At 51.7% G+C, this 20136-nt stretch overlaps 1 protein-coding gene across 2 annotated transcripts in view; it reads left to right on the forward strand.

The window, feature by feature from the left end:
- The window catches only part of AGAP1 (ArfGAP with GTPase domain, ankyrin repeat and PH domain 1), a 416041-nt gene that overhangs the window by 301437 nt on the left and 94468 nt on the right, over window positions 1-20136 (forward strand). For both annotated transcript variants that reach the window (XM_014587443.1, XM_014587441.1), the window contains one exon: window positions 845-922. In XM_014587443.1, the coding sequence (XP_014442929.1) occupies window positions 845-922 (78 nt within the window). The remainder of the gene's footprint in view (window positions 1-844; window positions 923-20136) is intronic.

Here is a 20136-nt window from a genome sequence, read left to right on the forward strand (position 1 = left end):
CGGTGCTTGGGAGGGGCAGGATGTCACTGAAGAAGAGTGTCCAGGGGTTTGGGGGCCCCATCCCACTCCAAGCAGGCCTGCCTACCACGTGGAGGGTGGGCCTGCTCCCCAGGTGAGACTGCTTTTGCCTTTTACTTCTGAGCCCTGCGTCCCTGTCCCTCCATGGTGCTTGGCATTTGCTGAGACCTTAAGGAAGCATCCACACTTGGGTTCCTGGGCGCTCCATGCAGGGCCCATGACATCCCAGGGATGGAAGAGAATGGACTCGCCCTTCCGTGGCACTAGACCACCAGGGTCTTGTGGCCGTAAGCTCGTGCCCAGATCAAAGTCCTTCTGGGGAAAACAGCTGCCTTTTGTAAGAGCTGTCAGTTTTACAGGCCCACCTTCTGCAGCATGGAGACACGAGCCCGTCCTAACAAGGGTCTCTCTTGATTTGGCATGTTCCTCGTATTTTGCCAAATTGAAGGGCTTATGGCTCCTGGCCTCACAACTCCTTCAACAGATGTCACCAGACCCCAGGGAAAAGGCCACTTTTTGCAGTGTTCCAGTAGCCTTGCGTGAACGCCAGCAGGGCAAATGGGATGCACGTTCTTTGCCTGGGCGTTTCTTTGATTCTGCGCAGAACGGAACTGATGGCGCAGGCACGCCTCCACGCTTCCTGAGTGCCAGCCCGGGTGGAGGGCCCTGGGGAGGCCCTTGGGTGCCCACCCGCTTCGCGCGAACAACGGCTCGGCGGTGACTTCACATGCGACGTTGACATTTCTTTTCTCCCCTTTTCATTTGTTTTCTTTTCCTTTTTGTTTCCTCTCTTCTTCCCCTCTGCCCTCTTGCTCTCGGGATGCAGCCAAGCGCAGAGCATGGAAACTAAACCGTGTTGGTAGCCTGCGAAATATATACAGCAGCAGCAGCACCAACACCGAAGGTACGCCCCCACCGCCCGCCCGCGAGGCCGACTCGCCCAGAGCCGCATGCTCCCGCTCGTGTTTGCAGAGTCATCCCTGTGGTCTTCTCATCTTTTTGTTTGTGTGTTTTATTTTACCATTCATGTTCCTTTCAGCTTACTTAAATTTTGACCTTTCCCTTCAGTCGTAGACTAGCGATGTTTAAATTACTTCGGAAACCTATTTTCTCCTCTTTTTTCTTTTCCTTTATACATGTGGGCACTCAATGTAATATTTCCCAAGTTATTACAGTTTTTAAAAGTGTTAGTATCAGGTGTAATGATCTGTAGCCAAATACAATAGTGTGCCGTGACATTTAAGTAACAGTCTTAATTTGTTTTGTGGAAGCATTCTCCATAATGCTCTCTGCAGCTCTAATCCGGAGGCAGGCAGGCCCGGGCCATTTGCATGGGCTGCTCTCGCTTGTAAATCCTGTATATCGTTGTGTTTCTAAAGGTCGTCTGGTGCCAAAGTTCACAAATTGACTCGCGTTGCTTTTTTCACCGAAGACAGCCGTCATTGCTTTTGTATAATAGCAGATTGAATTTCCCCCACCTTCATTTGAACAACACAATTATAAATTGCCTTTTTTTTATGATTACAAATGTCAAGGGTCAGAATTATTTTGATGCCAGGCAAGGGAAAACCACCAGCATCCGCCCAAGCACATGGATGGGAGGCTGGTGTGTAATACGCGGGATGCAAAATAGGTCACAATCCAGCGATCTCGGTCTAATAGGGGGGAATTTTTTTTCACTTAAGTGCAAGCCAAATGGGTCAAGTAATCGCAAGCTCGTGCCCTAACACTAATTGACTTATTTGGGGATGATTATAACTGTAATATTTTTCTTAATGTCACTGTTTTCTGGGCTGTTGATTTTAGCGATTGCCAAGCTGTGGCATTAAATCTCTTGTAAATTTTAAATTGCACGCTATTTCTGTAAACAAGTCCCTCTCTTCACAGCCCGGTCATTAACCTTTGCTGATTTATATCACCGTCCTCTTTTTCTCCCTTTCACAATTACTCCTGTCTCGCCACTGAAAGGCCTGCTCTCAGCCAGAGAAAAAATGAACCTGGAAAACAAAACTGCATTTCACTACGGCTTGTTAAAGGGCCATTTTTTTAATCATTTTTTTTTTCATTCCTCAGGGGAAATTGTCGTCTGTTAGGGTACCAGTGGAGCTTGGCCCCGTTGTCTCTTCTTTCACATCATCCAAGAAAGACAAAATGAGAGAGAAAAAAGAATAGAATTTAAGGAAGAGCCACATTCAGCATCTCGTTTGTTGTATTTTAAAGGGTATTCCCATACTCCTTTGCTACTTTTTAAACGTTAATTTTTCAACTTAGGGTGCATGTCATCTCTCTCTCCCTCGTGTGTTATCAAAAGCATCTTCTTTTTGTTTGTGTGCCTGTGGGTTTGTCACAACGAATTTATTAACTTCTAGCCTTTAAAAGAAAAGTCAGGAGGCCTCTGGTTGTACCTGTGGCCATGTACCAGGATGGGGACTTCCCAGGTACACATTCCGGCCCGGTCGCCTGGAGGGCAGGCAGTTCTCACCTGAGCCTCCTGACAAGCCGAAGGAGACACAGGTGGGCCGGGACAGACTCGCATCAGGCGGAGGGTTCGCAGAGGGTCAGACTGCTCAGGTAGTGTGCAGCTCTGGCTCTGCCTGGCGCTCACAGGGCCAGGATCTGTAAATACGGGTGACCTTGCAAACTTGGCGGCCTTTGCTGAAGGCAGTCCTGGAGACGCTGGCGTAATGATGACCGCCCTGCCCGTTCTCGTTCACACCTTCTCTGCTTGTTCTTAGTTGTACTAAGTGGCTGTCCAGTGTTCAGTTCTTTTATACATTTTTCCATTAAGCGACTTGATCATTCTTCATTCACTTTGGGTTTCTTCGAAGATTACTATCTGTATCCCTACAGTCATTTCATACACTTTTAACAGTGTACCAAGGAATCCACGTAATTATGTGAAATTATCCAAACACCTGTCTGATTTCCAGCCTTTGGATGCACGATGTTACATATTCATTGTCTTGGAAACAGTGTTTTATGAAAATTTGTGTCCTGAACGAGCTGAGGTCTTGGATGTGATGCCGACCGTCCCCATCCCCGGAGAGACTATTTTTACAGTGGTTCACTTGCGTAGTTTATTCAGAGACACCCAGATAAGGCTGACCCCAGAGTGCCCTGTGGACGGAGTTAGAACTGGATTTTCCAGAACGAGGGGAGGTAGTGCGGCAGGAGCCAGGATGCGGCCCGGACATCCAGGTTCTCCTGGGGACTCAGGTTTGTGAGCGATGGGCAGAGCTGAGATCCGAGCCCGGGGCTGCCTTCCAGAGCCGTTGGGCTTTTCTACCCGCTCAGTCCTGGCCCCGGGCGACATTATCTCATTTAATCCTCACGGTGCTCCTGTTAAAGAGATTGTGTGACGCGGGCAACTGGAGTCTCAGTTTGCCAAGTGGTTTTCTGCAGAACAAGCAAGAACGTTCCAGAGGCAGGACTCTGACACCTCCCAATGGGTCTGCCAGGAGGATGTGAGGAGTGGATAAAGGCAAAGCAAACGAAATTCGTTAGGGAAGCACACACACAAGAAAACAAGCACACGTAAGTCGTCTCCGCTCTCCTCTGCCCATCAGGGCCGGTTACCGCTGTAACCAAGAGAGGCACTCGCTTCGCTCACGCTGCACTAAGTTTTGAGCCTTGGCTGTTTTTACTGATTAGCCCCTTTTGAGATCGCTGAGGCTCAGTTTCCTTCAAGAAGAATACAGCTTGAACATTTTCATCTCAGACACTCCTGAGGAAGGGTTTGATTCTCTGGGTTGTGGCTGCCTGAAGGGGATATGGCCTGTCGGGGGCTGAGGGAGAATGGGGGCTGCTCAGCTCTGTGGTGAATCGTTTGTGAGGAGCAGCAGAGCCGAGCAGCAGGACAGTGGACGTGGCGTGGAAGCAGCCTCGGAAGGCGGCCGTGGGACTGTGCCGCAGCGTCCCTCCAGGACAAAGTCCACAGCATCTGGGCTTGGCTTCCCCAGGCAGCTGGAAACAGGCCGAGTGGTCAGCCGTGCGAGTCCTGTGAAGAGGGGGTTTCAGCTCTGTTGCTGCAGAAGGGAGGTACTTGAGCACCTGAGGTAAAGGATGATGGGGAAAGGAGAAGGTGCTGGCAGAGCAGGCGTGTTTCTGGGGCTGCCCTGCCCACGCCTGGACAGCAGAAGGCGGTGAAGAACGGGCACTTCACACTGCAGAGCATCGCGCCCAGGCCCAGTCTCAGCCTGAGGTCCAGGTGGCTCCTGTGGCCCCGCCCTATGTGTGAAGGTCCATTTCTGGGATTTAGAACTTGCCCTGGAGATAGGTCCAGAACCTCTGCCCTGGGTGCGTCTGTGCAGCACAGGACCAGGTGGATGGCATCGGTGTCTCGGACACTGTGGCTCCAGGGGCACTGCTGTGAGAAGCAGAGCAAACGTCCTTCCAGAGAACTTCTCAATGAAGGGACACGCCCTGCCTCTGACCTACGCACCCTTGGTACCCACTGTCCTGCCGGGTGGGGTGGTCGCTGTCTCGGCGCCCACTGTCCTGCAGGGTGGGGGCTGTCGCTGTCTCGGCGCCCACTGGCCTGCTGGGTGGGGGCTGTCATCTTGGTGCCCACTGTCCTGCCAGGTGGGGGCTGTCGCTGTCTTGGCGCCCACTGTCCTGCCGGGTGGGGGTGGTCGCTATCTCAGCACCCCCTGTCCTGCCGGGTGGTGGCCGGTTGCTGTCTCGGTGCCCAATGTCCTGCCGGCTGGGGGTGATCACTGTCTTGGTGCCCACTGTTCTGCCGGGTGGGGAGGTGGTCACTGTCTCGGCACAGGTGAGCCACTCCCTTGACCTTTCCTTCTGCCAACCAGATCCCTGGTTCTGACACTTCTGGGCCTTTCAGAGCAAAGTTGAAGAATTACAGGTCACGCTCGAGGACTCGTGCCAGAGGAGGACAAGCACACAGTGGCAGGACCTTGGAGTTCTCGAGCGGGTCCGGGGCAGGTGGACAAGGACTGGGTGCACCAGCTCGCTGCTCTCAGGGGCCCAGTCGGCCCAGGCAGGCTGCATGAGAAGCCGTGCCACAGGAGGAGGGGGAAGTTGGAGAGAGGCCCTGGGTGCTGGGGGTGGGGCGTGGAGGGCTAAATTACACTTTACGTAGGGTTTGCGCAGGCATCTGGGTAGAGTCTAGAGATTGACAGTGACCAGTGACCGTGGTTGATGGCAGCACTGAGGACTCCTCTGGCAGTCTGCTGTGTAACGAGGCTGCAGCTTTGAAGCGGGAGGTTGGGTTCTCCACATTTATAAAGGAGAAACTGAGGCTGGAGAAGGGCAGTTAGAGCGTAGGAGTGCACACTGGCTCATGGAGACGGGGCTGACGGCGGATCAGCAGCCTGAACCAGGACTGGGCTCAGCAAGGAGCAGCAGCACCCGTGGGTGGGTGTAGGTGACCCTCCTTCGGGGCCAGTGGAGGGGACCAGAGGCCTGCATGCAGCCGGCTCGCTGGCAGAGGGAGACCACACTGCCTTCGCAGGTGGAGCTGGTCATCTATCCTTTTTCTGAAGAATTCGCTGCAGTGTGAATAAAGTGTCCCCCAGATGCCTGGTTGTCTCCCCGAGACCTGGGTGTCTGTCGGGCCTGTGCAGGGCCTGGCCGTCTTAGGCTGCCTTCCGGAACCCGGGTCTCGGCAGTGACTGTTTTCTAGCCTAGTCCAGGCTCACTGTCACTCTGAACTAGCTTGGATACTTCAGTCAGACGCGATCCTTGATCAGAATGCTGGAAAGCCGTGTGCGGACGAGGGTGTGGGGCCGGGCCTGGGCCAGCTCCTGAGCTGGTGTCTCGGTGAGGTCCCGCCTCACCCTTTCGCACTCTGACCTCCCTCACTGACGAGTCCTTTCTGTCCTCAGTCTCCCCGGCGATGCTGTCACAGTGACAGTCGTGCGGAGTTGGCACATTGGCATATCAGGAGGCAGGTATGCGGAGCCTTGGCACGGCTTGCTCGCCCCTGTGGTCCCGCCTGGTGTCTGCAGGGGCAGTACCCCAGCACCCACTCACAGCACGTGCCAGGGCTCAGGCATCACTTAGCGAGGAGCGGAGACTCAGCTACGAGGGGGGTGTAAAAATCACACTTTTTCCCCTGCCCTTTTTTTTAAAAAATTTACTTATTTTAGGTTTTTGCCATAGGGCATGTGTACTTACTGGAGAGAGACAGAGACACAGTGAGAGGAAAAGTGAGAAATCACCCCAACCCCCCCAGGGGAATGGCCATTCCTCAGTCCCTTCGCCTCTACTCTCCTCCTGGGATTCTGGGCATGCATGTACACACACTTGGCATGATTTTTAAGCCACCAGGTCCAGGGCTAGAACCACAGTCGGCCATGTGGGAGTCCAGTGCCCTCGCCATCATGCCACCGGATGGCCCCTTTGCCCAGCTTTAAACCAGCTCTTCCCAGTTCCATTGTCCACATCCTCAGATCTTTACCATCCTCCTTAACGGTAGTCACTTGTAGAAATTTGTCCAAAGCCTGAGCTTTGGAGTCGGCCACTCCCAGCTGCCACCCTTGCTGCCTGATAGGACACATCCCTGGGTCTGCTTTTCTCTGTCCCTTTCCTCTTTCTAACCGGGAGACAGCAAGACTGACCTGCAGGGATAGCCCAGGAAGAGGCGAGGTGAAGCTGGATGTCCTCGCCACAGCTGGGCTCCAGCGGGGCTGACCACCGTGTACCGCTGGGGTGCTAGGAGGTTGCCTGGACGCATCTTGCAGAAAAAGACCTTGACAACTGGGGAACCATGCTGTCAGCCTGCTCGGCCTCTCAGCACTGGGCAGAACTAACCAAGGCAAGGCCTCCAAGGTGGTGGATGGCGCCAATTAAGAACCATAACAGAGGGACCAGCAGATGGTGTAATGGTTACGTCTCTGGACTCTCGTGTAGTCAATCATGGTTCGAGTCCTGGAACCAGCAGCTTCAAACTCAAAATGAGTGTGTGTGCCCAAAATCCCAAGAGGAGAATGGAGGAGAAGGGACTGTGGCATGGCCATCCCCCCCGGGGGTGATTTCTCACTTTCTGTCTCTGTGTGTCCCCAGCGAGCACATATGTACCATAGAAAAAAAGTCTCTTAAAAAAAGAAGAAGAGGGAGAAAAAAAACACAACAGATTTTCACATGGTCAACCATGGCTCAAGTCCTAGACATGGCAGCTTGAACATCACAACAAACAAATTGATAAGTAACTGTGGGGGGAATATAACAGATACATTCAGATTTGGGGAACCCTTTCATGGGAAATGACTCCAGAGCTGACTTTTCAGAGGGAGAAGCAAGATTGCTTTTTTGCTAGCTAGCACCTTTGAAAGGCTGAAGACCTAGCGGTCCCCTGAGTGTTGAGCAGCACGTGGGAGAGGATGCCCTGGGAACTGCGAGGGTGCCCGAAGGGTCCCAAAGGCCTCGGTGTGAGCGCCCCTGACTGTGCAGAGGAGGCTGCCCCAGGCCCACCTGCACTTCATGCCCCTGTCGTCCTGTAACGGGGAGCCCCCGGGGCCTCTGGGAATCAGGGGCACCTCGGAGTGAGTGATGGCTGGTAACTAGGGAGCGCCGCTTAGTGACTGGTAAACGACGTCGGACGCCCCTGCTTTTTCTCTGAACGAGACACGGGCCTGCAGTCGTGGAGCCCAGGACATGAGCAAGTGCAGGAGGACAGCGGCCCCGTCCTCCGCGTCCCCTCGTGCTTTCAGATTCAGACCCAGCCATTCATGTTTGCAGAAGCTTTGCTTTTCAGACCCTTCCCTTAATGTAAGAAGCCAGCATGCACGTCACAGGTTGGCTTCTGCCTGGCCGTCCGGCCGCTGCTCTGTTCCTCGTAACGTGTTGGGTTAATGAGACCCTCCCTTGTGTTTCACGAGAACCTTCCTTGCTTATGTTTAGCAGTAAACGTTCCTAACTGTGCGATTTCCTTCTGGGATTCTTCTTCCCAGACTAATTACGGTCTTGTCCTAAATTAAGCTGCAGTGTGGCCCCTCCATTGGAGTCTCCTGGCTAAACGCAGATACTTAGCAAAGTCAGGGTTTCAGAAATATTTATCTGGGAGCCGTGAGCTGCACAGCTCTGTAATGACCACACTCGTAATGTTTTTGTTTAAAATTAGTAGCTCCTCCAGTGTGTGTGTGTGTGTGTGTAGTGTGTGTGTGTGGGGGGGGGTTAGTATGCACTTTTGTCCATGGGTCTTAGTTCCATGCAATCCTGGGTCATATTTTGTGCACACACCCTTTTTCCCCCTTCATTTATCTTTTCCTGCAGAAGTGCATTGAAAATAAAAACTGACTTTTTTATTAAGGTGGGTTTGGCTGACATATTAAGTGTGTGCGGTTTTTATTATAATTGGGTTAAATATCTCAGTCACGTGGCCTCTAACATGTGCTTTTATAGCAGAGATGTTGAGGTGGTTTATTAAATGTAACTCCAGAAACTTAGTGTAAGAGCCCAGGCCCGTGCAACACCCTGGATAGAGGCACAGAGGAGGGCAGAGCTGGAGAGACCACAGGAAGCCAATGTGACCCCCCTCAGCTTCCAACCCTGAGAAGTGGTCGTGGCCACCTGCAGAGCTGCATTGAGGGGGTTCTGAGGCTCTTCAGGACCAGGTGGGACTCTCCCTGCAGAATAAGCAAGGGACTTTGTCATCCCTAATGCAACCCGGTGCTCCCTTAAGACTGAGAGCAGAAAGATGATGTCCATGGCAGTGGTCAGAGACGGCAGGGTAGAAAGCACATCAGGGTCAGGAATGAGAACCCCGAACATGGGATCCCCACTTCAGGCAGAAACGGGAAGCAACGCATTGCTCATAATCAAAAAATATCAAAAGCAACTTGGCCAGTGCTGGGAATCAACACCGATGCCTTCCTCGGGGTATTGTGGAAAACTGTCCTGAAACAGGGGCCCCAATTCTCGGGTGATGGAAGATGGGAGTGGGCAGGGTGGTGAATGTCCCTGCTGGCCTCGACTGCCCTGTTCACCTGTCATTTCTCAGTGGGCCTGTCTGAGGCCACTGGGCTGTCAGGTCCTGGGCTCGTATCGGCCACGCCAGCTGTGGCCACATCCGTCCCTGCCGTGTGGCCATCTCTGCCCAGTTTCCATAGTGCATCTCATCTTCCTGTGTGTGTGTGTGTGTGTGTGTGTGTGTGTCATTAGATGTGTCAGGAAGGACACCTGGTCTGGATTCTAGAATGACCTCTCTCTGCAAGACTCAGGGTGTCATCCACCCAGCGCTAAGCTGGGAGTAAGTGGTCTCTGCACCCTGATGAACCATCCAGATTGGAGAGAGGCAGGCACCTCGGAGCCCTGCGCCTGGCCACAGCAGCGTGCGCCCCTTTGCATCGCAGCTGGGGAGAAGGAGCTGGGTCCTCTTGGCCTTGGCAAAAGTCCAGCTTGGTGGGCCTCTTCTCTGAGTCCTCTCCAGGGGACACGGACAATCTGGTCTCTCCCGACCCTCACCCACTCCTCCAGACCATCCTAGTCAGGTGTCCCCTGTTGAAAACAAGCTCCAAATATAAAACCGTGTTCAGCTGCTTTAGCCCGTTAACCCTTTATCTGCTAGGATTGCAAAAATAACTGATGACTGATTGGCCCATTAACCTTTAAGAAAAAAAAAGTTTGACAGCCCAGACTTGTGTAATGAGGAGGGATTCCTTGTGAAATCAGTCTGATGGTTGAGTCGCTCACCCCTGAGGAGGCAAAATGAGCCCCATGGGGCCTCGTCTGCATAGAAACTGGACGCAATTAGTGTAATATCCGGTGTTATTAATGTCGTTTGGAATAATTGGGCAGGTTGATTTCGACAGGTTCATGGTGCTAAAATACTATTATAGTGGACCTTGCCACAGCTCACCGTTAAACACGGCAAACTATTTAAATCCCTCAGAGCCCAATCACAAAACTTTATTAAACAGCTCAGCCCCGAATGTCACACAAGGAAACAGCACACCGCCTGTGACCTCGGGCTTTGGGGTGTGGTGCTATTTGGACTTCCCATGATCTGGGGGATTAATTTTGCTGTTTGCGTGTATGTCAGACTAAGGACACACGTGTAACACACATGTGGTCAGGAATTTCTGCAGCGTGGATTCTGTTTCCACAGGATGGCTCGATTATAGCCCCTCTGTCTGTGACTGACGCTCGGCGTGTTAGGGAATGGCACCACCCCAGTGGTGCCAGGGAACCACGAGTCCTCACTGGGCAGGTGCTCGCTCTGTGCATTTAAATGAGGGTGGCCGTGAGGGCTGATGCTCTGACCGGCTGTCAGCGAGTGTTTCTATCACTTGTTACCTAGCTGCTAATAACTAAGTGTCACCCCAGCGTCCCTTGCTAATGTGATGCGGTCCTTCTGGGGCCGTGGCGATTAGGATAGGCTGTAACATCTGATAAAATACCAAAATCTGTTGGTATTTTGGCCATATGGAAGAGGAAAGGTTTGTGTCCAAGAACTCGATTTGGTATTGACTTGATGCATGTACATAGTCGCTGCCAGGCCTCTGGGGTGTGGACATGGATTAACCTGGAGGTCTGTGAGGTGTGGACCCACGATGACCAGAGCAGCATGTAGGAGACCCCACTGGGGTAGATCTCTCTCTGTTGGGTTAGTCAGGGCTGGGCTGAGGAGTGGCCGAAGCCCGATTTGAAGTTTAAGCAAAGGAGAGAAGAGGTGGTCTCCCGTAACCAGTGGAGGGACAGGCGGGTGGCGCTGGCTGCAGGGAAACCTGTCCAGGGCCCTGGAAGGCATCAGGCTCCCTGGCATGTCCACCCTGCTGTGCTCTGCCGATTGGCAGCACTCTTACCTGTGCATGGGTCCTGGCCTAATAGCAGAGGTGTCCCACCCCTCAGAGGGAGTGGAACAGAGGCCCCAGCACCCGTGGGCCGTGTCTCAAGTGCTTACCCCTGGGACCAGCAGTTAGTGTAATGGCTATGTCACTGGACTCCCATGTAGCCGACTGTGGTTCAAGTCCCGGACCCGGTGGCTTAAACTCAAACTCACGCCGGGCGTGTGTGAGTGCATACCGAAGATCCCGAGAGGAGAATGGAGGAAAAGGGATTGCGGTGTGGCCATCCCCCCGGGGGGTGATTTCCCGCTTTCTGTCTCTCTGTCTCTCTCTGTCTGGTGAGCGCACACGCCCAATAGCAAAAACCTCCCCCCCCACCCCCCAAAAAAGAATCAAGTGCTTACCCCTTGAGACGGAAATTAGCAAAGGCTGATTGAAGCCCTGGCATTGGTCCCAATGCAGGACTGGGGCCTGGGGATCTGCCATTTAGGTGTTCATGTTTCAGGTGGTAGATTCCTTGCAGTGAAACGAATCCCTGTGGAAGTCGTACGCAGCGTAGCCGTGCAGCTGCCGTGGTCTTCGCACTTGGGTTTCTGACATGAGAGGCAGAGAAGCATCACCCGGCAAGTCGTATAGTCCCGTAACTAACTGGTGTTCACGTTACCCTGGGAGTCTGGGGAGTGAGAACAGTCCCCGGGGGGTGATTTCCCGCTTTCTGTCTCTCTGTCTCTCTCTGTCTGGTGAGCGCACACGCCCAATAGCAAAAACCTCCCCCCCCACCCCCAAAAAAAGAATCAAGTGCTTACCCCTTGAGACGGAAATTAGCAAAGGCTGATTGAAGCCCTGGCATTGGTCCCAATGCAGGACTGGGGCCTGGGGATCTGCCATTTAGGTGTTCATGTTTCAGGTGGTAGATTCCTTGCAGTGAAACGAATCCCTGTGGAAGTCGTACGCAGCGTAGCCGTGCAGCTGCCGTGGTCTTCGCACTTGGGTTTCTGACATGAGAGGCAGAGAAGCATCACCCGGCAAGTCGTATAGTCCCGTAACTAACTGGTGTTCACGTTACCCTGGGAGTCTGGGGAGTGAGAACAGTTGGTTCTTAATGGGAACACAGAAGGGTCGTGTGGGCCGTGTACTAGACTCCGCCTCACCATCTGGCCTCTCCGTGTGAGCTTGGGCCCTGGGGTGCTGCGCCCAGTCACCCTTTGCTCCGGTCGGCCTTGAGCGTCGCATTGTGGTGAGCCGGTCACACGAGGTTCCGTCCAGCACAAAGCTCGCGACCTGCTCGGGCCACCGTCACATGCTGGTTGACTCACGCACTCGATGCCTGGTGTCTCCTCTTTGCCACTGCTGTGAATGGCTGTCGTTGTCCCATGCGTCCTTCAGGGTGTTACTTTCAGGGACTGATCTACAGTCTTTCGTCTCTCTCCTCCCCTGCCTCCCAGGCAAGAGGCTGTGGACTTTTTTTTTTTTTTTTCTGGAGAGGTTTTTTTTGCTATAGGGTGCGTGCACTCGCCAGACAGACAGAGAGACAGAAAACGAGAAATCACCCCCCAGGGGGATGGCCATGCCGCAATCCCTTCTCCTCCATTCTCCTCTGGGGATCTTGGGCACGCACACACACGTGACCGGTGTGAGTTTAAGCCACCGGGTCCAGGACAAGAACCGCGGTCGACTACGTGGGAGTCCAGCGACATAGCCATTATGCTAACTGCTGGTTCCAAGGCTGTGGACTTTTAAAAGTTCATGAGAAATGCGTAAGATGGAAAAACTATGGATTTCAAAAATGTTTATGCTCAAAGGAAGCTTATCCTTTCATTCAATTTTCCAAGCTTTTGGAGGTCCCGTCTATTAATTACAAAGACTTAATCTGTGTCCAGCAGGTGGCCTAATGATCAAGGCTCTGGACTCCCATTTGACTGATCACAGTTCAAGTCTTGGTCTTTGGGCACACATGTGGTGTGTACCCAAAATCCCTGGAAGAGAACAAAGACGAAGGGACTGCAGCATGGCCATCCTCTCTGGGGTATTTCTCACTTCCCTTTCAGTCTATGTCTCAAGCAAGCACGCACACCCTATGGCAAAAACCTTAAAAAAAAATTGTACAGACATTTAAATTTATTATTGTTTGATAATAGTATACAAAATTGAGCAATTAGTATGTGAATGTTAATTATTTACTAACTGCTATTATTACTTCTAGACATCTGTCTGCAGATCATTTTGCATTTTTCTTTGAAGACAAATAACTTGTGAATGACAGTTTGATGTATTTATCTTCCTTTCTGATCTTCAGATTTTGTGTTTCTTGATCTTGTCTTATTGCACTGGCTAGCAGGATGGATAATAGCAGGCAGCCATGGTGAGCATCCTTATATTCAGGATCCTGTAACAGATTTTTCAAAGGGAAGCTTTTCTAGTACTTTGCCTCTAAGAATAACGATAGTGGGGACTGAGAGGTTAGATGTCTTTCTGTCTAAGGTAAGGGAGTTCCCTTGTATTCCTGCTTAGCTTAGTTTATTTTTTAATTAAAGTTTATTTATTTTTTCTACGATAAAAAGAGACGAGAGACATGACCTGCCACAATGGCACGGGGTAACACAATGCTCTGACGCCGAGGCCGTGTGGGATGGTCCTGGGTTCACATCCTGAGGCCCCCTGTGCATCAGGCATGCATGTGCTTGTTGCTTGCTGGAATGGATCACAAGATGAAGACCCTGTTGGGAGTGCTAGTCTCTCTGTGTCTCTTCGCCTCTCATAGAAAAAATAACACTTAGGGGGCTAGCAAGTGGTGTGGTGGTTAAGGTGCTGAACTCCTACATGGCCAACCGCAGTTCCAGTCCCAAACCTGATGGCTTGCTCTCACTTTCCCATTCTCTCTCTCACTGGTGAATTTAAAATAATAATAACAATAAAATTAAAAATGACTCTTTCTTTAAAAAGGGAAAAATAATACATAAAACTTTTTTTTTTGGAGAGGTTTTTGCCATAGGGCGCGTGCGCTCGCCAGACACACAGAGAAATACAGAGAGACGGAAAGTGAGAAATCACCCTCCAGGGGGGATGGCCACGCCGCAATCCCTTCTCCTCCATTCTCCTCTTGGGATCTTGGGCATGCACGCACACGCGCCCAGCATGAGTTTTAAGCCACCGGGTCCGGTTCGCAAACCGCAGTCAACTACATGGGAGTCCAGGACATAGCCATTACGCTAACTGCTGGTCCCAATACATAAAACTTTTTTAAAAGACAGGGACAGGCACCCCCAGCAGGGTCTGTACACCACCACCCTCATGCAGCCTCAGCCAGGTTGGGTCGGTGGTGCGCACACCACCCGTACAGGGACCCCTCACAGGAGAGCCCAGAGCCTTCCCAGTAGGGTCTGTACACCACCACCCTCGCCCAGCCTCAGCCAGGCTGGGTCGGCGGCGCACCCACCACCCGTATGGGGACGCCTCGCAGGAGAGCCCAGAGCAGGGTCTGATGGTGTTACACAGGTGCCTCCGGCCGACTCTCCACTAAGAAGTTTTAATCACGTTTCTTTTCCTTGTTAATTCATTTTCCTCTTCTGGTTGGGACGTTGCATATTCTGCCGCTTTTCTTACAGAGGTTTACTCCGTGGATCGAATTCATCAAAATATGGAGTTGTCCTCACCTCCCTGGTGGAACAGCGTGAGGCCCACGAGAGGCGTCAACTCCTGTGCCCTCACCACCACGCCCACGTGCGCTAATATTTGTACCTTTCCCTCTCAGGAAATGACTAGGAGCATTTCGTATCATTTGTTTAGGTGAATTTAATCTGTGTCCATTTATTTGTTCACCAACCCTTCTCTCTCCAGTCTTCTCGCAAGGATTTTTCTGAAATGCATCTTTCAGCAGTTCCTATAGTGAGAATGGCAATAAACTCTTCCCAAGTTTTTACATGAGAGTATCTGTACTCCACTGGTTCTTGGAAGTGTTCCTGGATCTCAATTGTAGACTGGCACTCTCTCTTAAAGATACTGTTTCCCTGTCTTATGGCTTTATTGTTATTCTTAAGAAGTCTGCCAGGGGCTGGCAGGTGGCCTGGTGGTTAAGAAGGCATGGCTGACTGTGGTTTGAGTCTCAGACCTGGCCGCTCGCTTTCTAACTTTCCCTCTTTTTCTCTCTGTCTCTCTTTGGTCAAACTAAACAATAGTAAATAAAATAATCCTAAAAAAAAAAAAAAAAGTCTGCCATCCCTGTTGGTGGCATTTGTTGAAGAGCAAACTGTCTTTTCTTGCCGGCTGTTCTTAAGATCTTCCCTTAATCTTTGTCTCAGGTTTTCCTGAGGTTTATAAACCTCCGCTGGGGTTTTCTTTGCTGTAATCCATCTGGTAAATGTTGCACGTCGTGTATCTGTAACTAATCTGAGAAACCCTGATTAGAGGGAGCTTTTCTGTGTGCGTTGGAGTCACACAGATCTGAAAAAGTGTGAGCCTATTCAGCAGATCTCCCAATGGAAACGGTCACATACCTTCCATGAAGTGGTCCTTCCCTGCCCTTCCTGGCATTCTGTTGGGGTAGATTTGCATAAAATACATGAATTGTGGTGCTACGGTACCTTACAGGAATCCATGTGGCAAAGCCGTAATTCACAGTGTTAGGGCGCAGAAGCCCAGAGATAGAGACGCAGCCCTTCGAAACCCCACAGATGCAGTGGCTCGGCCAGTAATTGTGAGGTGTCATTGCAGGTCGGCCATGAGGGCCGCTATTGGGAAGTCACAGTGAAAAACACAACAGGCCCTGAGTGAGCAAGGGCATTATTAGGGGTGAAGGAGGGATCTGTCTGCAGATCATTTTGCATTTTTCTTTGAAGACAAATAACTTGTGAATGACAGTTTGATGTATTTATCTTCCTTTCTGATCTTCAGATTTTGTGTTTCTTAATCTTGTCTTATTGCACTGGCTAGCAGGATGGATAATAGCAGGCAGCCATGGTGAGCATCCTTATATTCAGGATCCTGTAACAGATTTTTCAAAGGGAAGCTTTTCTAGTACTTTGCCTCTAAGAATAACGATAGTGGGGACTGAGAGGTTAGATGTCTTTCTGTCTAAGGTAAGGGAGTTCCCTTGTATTCCTGCTTAGCTTAGTTTATTTTTTAATTAAAGTTTATTTATTTTTTCTACGATAAAAAGAGACGAGAGACATGACCTGCCACAATGGCACGGGGTAACACAATGCTCTGACGCCGAGGCCGTGTGGGATGGTCCTGGGTTCACATCCTGAGGCCCCCTGTGCATCAGGCATGCATGTGCTTGTTGCTTGCTGGAATGGATCACAAGATGAAGACCCTGTTGGGAGTGCTAGTCTCTCTGTGTCTCTTCGCCTCTCATAGAAAAAATAACACTTAGGGGGCTAGCAAGTGGTGTGGTGGTTAAGGTGCTGAACTCCTACATGGCCAACCGCAGTTCCAGTCCCAAACCTGATGGCTTGCTCTCACTTTCCCATTCTCTCTCTCACTGGTGAATTTAAAATAATAATAACAATAAAATTAAAAATGACTCTTTCTTTAAAAAGGGAAAAATAATACATAAAACTTTTTTTTTTGGAGAGGTTTTTGCCATAGGGCGCGTGCGCTCGCCAGACACACAGAGAAATACAGAGAGACGGAAAGTGAGAAATCACCCTCCAGGGGGGATGGCCACGCCGCAATCCCTTCTCCTCCATTCTCCTCTTGGGATCTTGGGCATGCACGCACACGCGCCCAGCATGAGTTTTAAGCCACCGGGTCCGGTTCGCAAACCGCAGTCAACTACATGGGAGTCCAGGACATAGCCATTACGCTAACTGCTGGTCCCAATACATAAAACTTTTTTAAAAGACAGAGGGACAGGCACCCCCAGCAGGGTCTGTACACCACCACCCTCATGCAGCCTCAGCCAGGCTGGGTCGGCGGCGCACCCACCACCCGTATGGGGACGCCTCGCAGGAGAGCCCAGAGCAGGGTCTGATGGTGTTACACAGGTGCCTCCGGCCGACTCTCCACTAAGAAGTTTTAATCACGTTTCTTTTCCTTGTTAATTCATTTTCCTCTTCTGGTTGGGACGTTGCATATTCTGCCGCTTTTCTTACAGAGGTTTACTCCGTGGATCGAATTCATCAAAATATGGAGTTGTCCTCACCTCCCTGGTGGAACAGCGTGAGGCCCACGAGAGGCGTCAACTCCTGTGCCCTCACCACCACGCCCACGTGCGCTAATATTTGTACCTTTCCCTCTCAGGAAATGACTAGGAGCATTTCGTATCATTTGTTTAGGTGAATTTAATCTGTGTCCATTTATTTGTTCACCAACCCTTCTCTCTCCAGTCTTCTCGCAAGGATTTTTCTGAAATGCATCTTTCAGCAGTTCCTATAGTGAGAATGGCAATAAACTCTTCCCAAGTTTTTACATGAGAGTATCTGTACTCCACTGGTTCTTGGAAGTGTTCCTGGATCTCAATTGTAGACTGGCACTCTCTCTTAAAGATACTGTTTCCCTGTCTTATGGCTTTATTGTTATTCTTAAGAAGTCTGCCAGGGGCTGGCAGGTGGCCTGGTGGTTAAGAAGGCATGGCTGGACGTGGGTTGAGGCTCCGACCTGGGCGTGGTGGCATTTGTTGAAGAGCAAACTGTCTTTTCTTGCCGGCTGTTCTTAAGATCTTCCCTTAATCTTTGTCTCAGGTTTTCCTGAGGTTTATAAACCTCCGCTGGGGTTTTCTTTGCTGTAATCCATCTGGTAAATGTTGCACGTCGTGTATCTGTAACTAATCTGAGAAACCCTGATTAGAGGGAGCTTTTCTGTGTGCGTTGGAGTCACACAGATCTGAAAAAGTGTGAGCCTATTCAGCAGATCTCCCAATGGAAACGGTCACATACCTTCCATGAAGTGGTCCTTCCCTGCCCTTCCTGGCATTCTGTTGGGGTAGATTTGCATAAAATACATGAATTGTGGTGCTACGGTACCTTACAGGAATCCATGTGGCAAAGCCGTAATTCACAGTGTTAGGGCGCAGAAGCCCAGAGATAGAGACGCAGCCCTTCGAAACCCCACAGATGCAGTGGCTCGGCCAGTAATTGTGAGGTGTCATTGCAGGTCGGCCATGAGGGCCGCTATTGGGAAGTCACAGTGAAAAACACAACAGGCCCTGAGTGAGCAAGGGCATTATTAGGGGTGAAGGAGGGGCCTGTCGGTACCCCACCCTGCCCCACCCCCTGTCCAGGACCACGGGAGTCATTTTTTTCTCCAAATTCAGGAACCGGCAGGTGGGGGAAGTTCCTGAGACCTCCCACCACTAGCTCTCCATAGATTAGGACCCAGTGAGAGACTGAGGATGAAGGCTGCCCACCTGTCCTGTGTGTGAGGCCAGGACTTGCCCCACAGCTCTCCACAGGGCATCTCTGGCTAACCCCTTCCCAGGACTGGCCGCAGCGCAGACACCGAAGGGTGGACCCGCCAGACACCGGGACTGCAGAGCCAGGCTGTCCTCCACGAGGCACCCGCCTCCCTGTGCTTGCCAGCAGTCCCTGGACATGACCGTGGCGGTGACACGTGGGACATTTAGGGGTGTCACAACCTTTGAGAGGCTGGAGGAGGCCGTGGACTCTGCAGAGATGGTGTTTCCACCTTCGAGATTGGGCACCAGCCAGTGGTTCTGCAGGTTACTTCCCACCTCACCAGGTGGTTACATTCTAAAGGGGCTGGACCAGGTGCAGTGGTTTCAGTGACACTCTGCCAGCAGACCCCATGTGAGAAGGTTGTTGGTTCAGGTCTGCAGACTTCCCGAGTACATTGACGGGCACGTGCCCACGACCTAGGCTGGCTGAGGCCGGGTGGATCAAGACCATATAGGGACTGCTTTGTGCTTTGTGGCCTCACTCACTCTCTCTCTCTCTCACTCATGGGGGACATGGATAAACTTTAAAAAAGAAAAAAATTATAGAAGAGCCACAACACGTATTTAATTTTAACATTATTTTCAGAATATTCAGTGATTTCTCACACAAGCGGCATGGCCTGTGGCCGTGGCCATCTGTGGTCGTTTACAGAAGCCGTGCGCTAAGAAGGACACACGTGTTCTATTTCTGGGCCCTGCCCCCACCCCCTGTGAATGTGGTTTTACAGCTCCACGGCGTCAGGTGGAAGGGGACTGTGTGTCTCAGACAGGGGCCGCCTGTCCCATGGGAAGGACACTGATGAAAGGGGGTGGATGAAGAGGGTTACAGTGACTCCGAAGACAGGAAGCATCCGGTGAGGGAGCATCCTCGTGTCAGGCTGCAGGGCAGGTGGTGAGGGGTCGGCCAGGTCAGGGGCTAGGCATTGCTTGGGAGCTGGGCCAGAGCTGCTGAGAGTGGTCGGTGCAGTGCATACGGCTGAGATGAGAGCGCACAGTGGGTAGGTGGGATGTCGGCGGCAGTACCAGGTGGTCCCCAGGAGGTGACAGTTCACTGGCCTGGGCTTGGAAAGTGCTGACGTAATGAGCTGTTTCATCGAACAGTCAGCCGAAGAGTTCTTAACGGGTATGAGTGCCGGGTCTTACTTTCCCTAAGTGACGTCTTCCTCCTTGGCAGTTTCTGGGGCTGAGAGCAGAGCTGGGAATAGAGGGCAAGGACCAGCATCCGAGGAGAGGGGCCTTCAGGCGTGGACAGGAGCACAAATGATGGAAGAACCATGTGTGGATTTCAAAAATGTGGGGGTTTTGGGAACCAGCAGTTAGCATAATGGCTATGTCGCTGGACTCCCACGTAGTCGACTGTGGTTTGCGTCCCGGACCCGGTGGTTTAAAACTCACGCTGGGCGCGTGTGCGTGCGTGCCCAAGATCTCGAGGGGAGAATGGAGGAGAAGGGATTGCGGTGTGACTATCCCCCCTGGGGGGTGATTTCTCGCTTTCTGTCTCTCTGTCTCTGTCTGGCAAGCGCACGCACCCTATAGCGAAAATCTCTCAAAAAAAAAAAAAAGTGGGTTTTTTTTTTCCACCAAATTAAACTCATACTTTCGTTTCATTTTTTTCCCATTAACTTTCTAAGTCCTCGCGTGTGTTTATGAAGCGTCTCCCACGGACCAGGCTGTGGGTCACCATGGACCACTGGGAAGGCACCTTGAACAGGGCCCTTTCCCTCAGAGGAGGTGAGGAGCTGGGCTGAAGGCTCAGTGGGAGCTGGTGCCCTGTGGTGTGGGCACAAGTCCCTCTTTCTCCATTCCAGACGAAGGCCTCACGGTGGCCACTGGGTCTGGGGCCTGCGCGTCTCATTGACCTCTGAGCCACCTGGAGTCCCACACACTCTCCTGGTCTGACCCACTGTAGGTGTCCTCTTCCATAACAGACCAGAAGCCTCCGGCATTCCTCTTTGTCCTGGTGTACCGCTGGACCCGAGC

Source organism: Tupaia chinensis, unplaced genomic scaffold (genome assembly GCF_000334495.1).
Source record: "Tupaia chinensis unplaced genomic scaffold, TupChi_1.0 Scaffold000030_1, whole genome shotgun sequence".
NCBI lineage: Eukaryota > Metazoa > Chordata > Mammalia > Scandentia > Tupaiidae > Tupaia > Tupaia belangeri.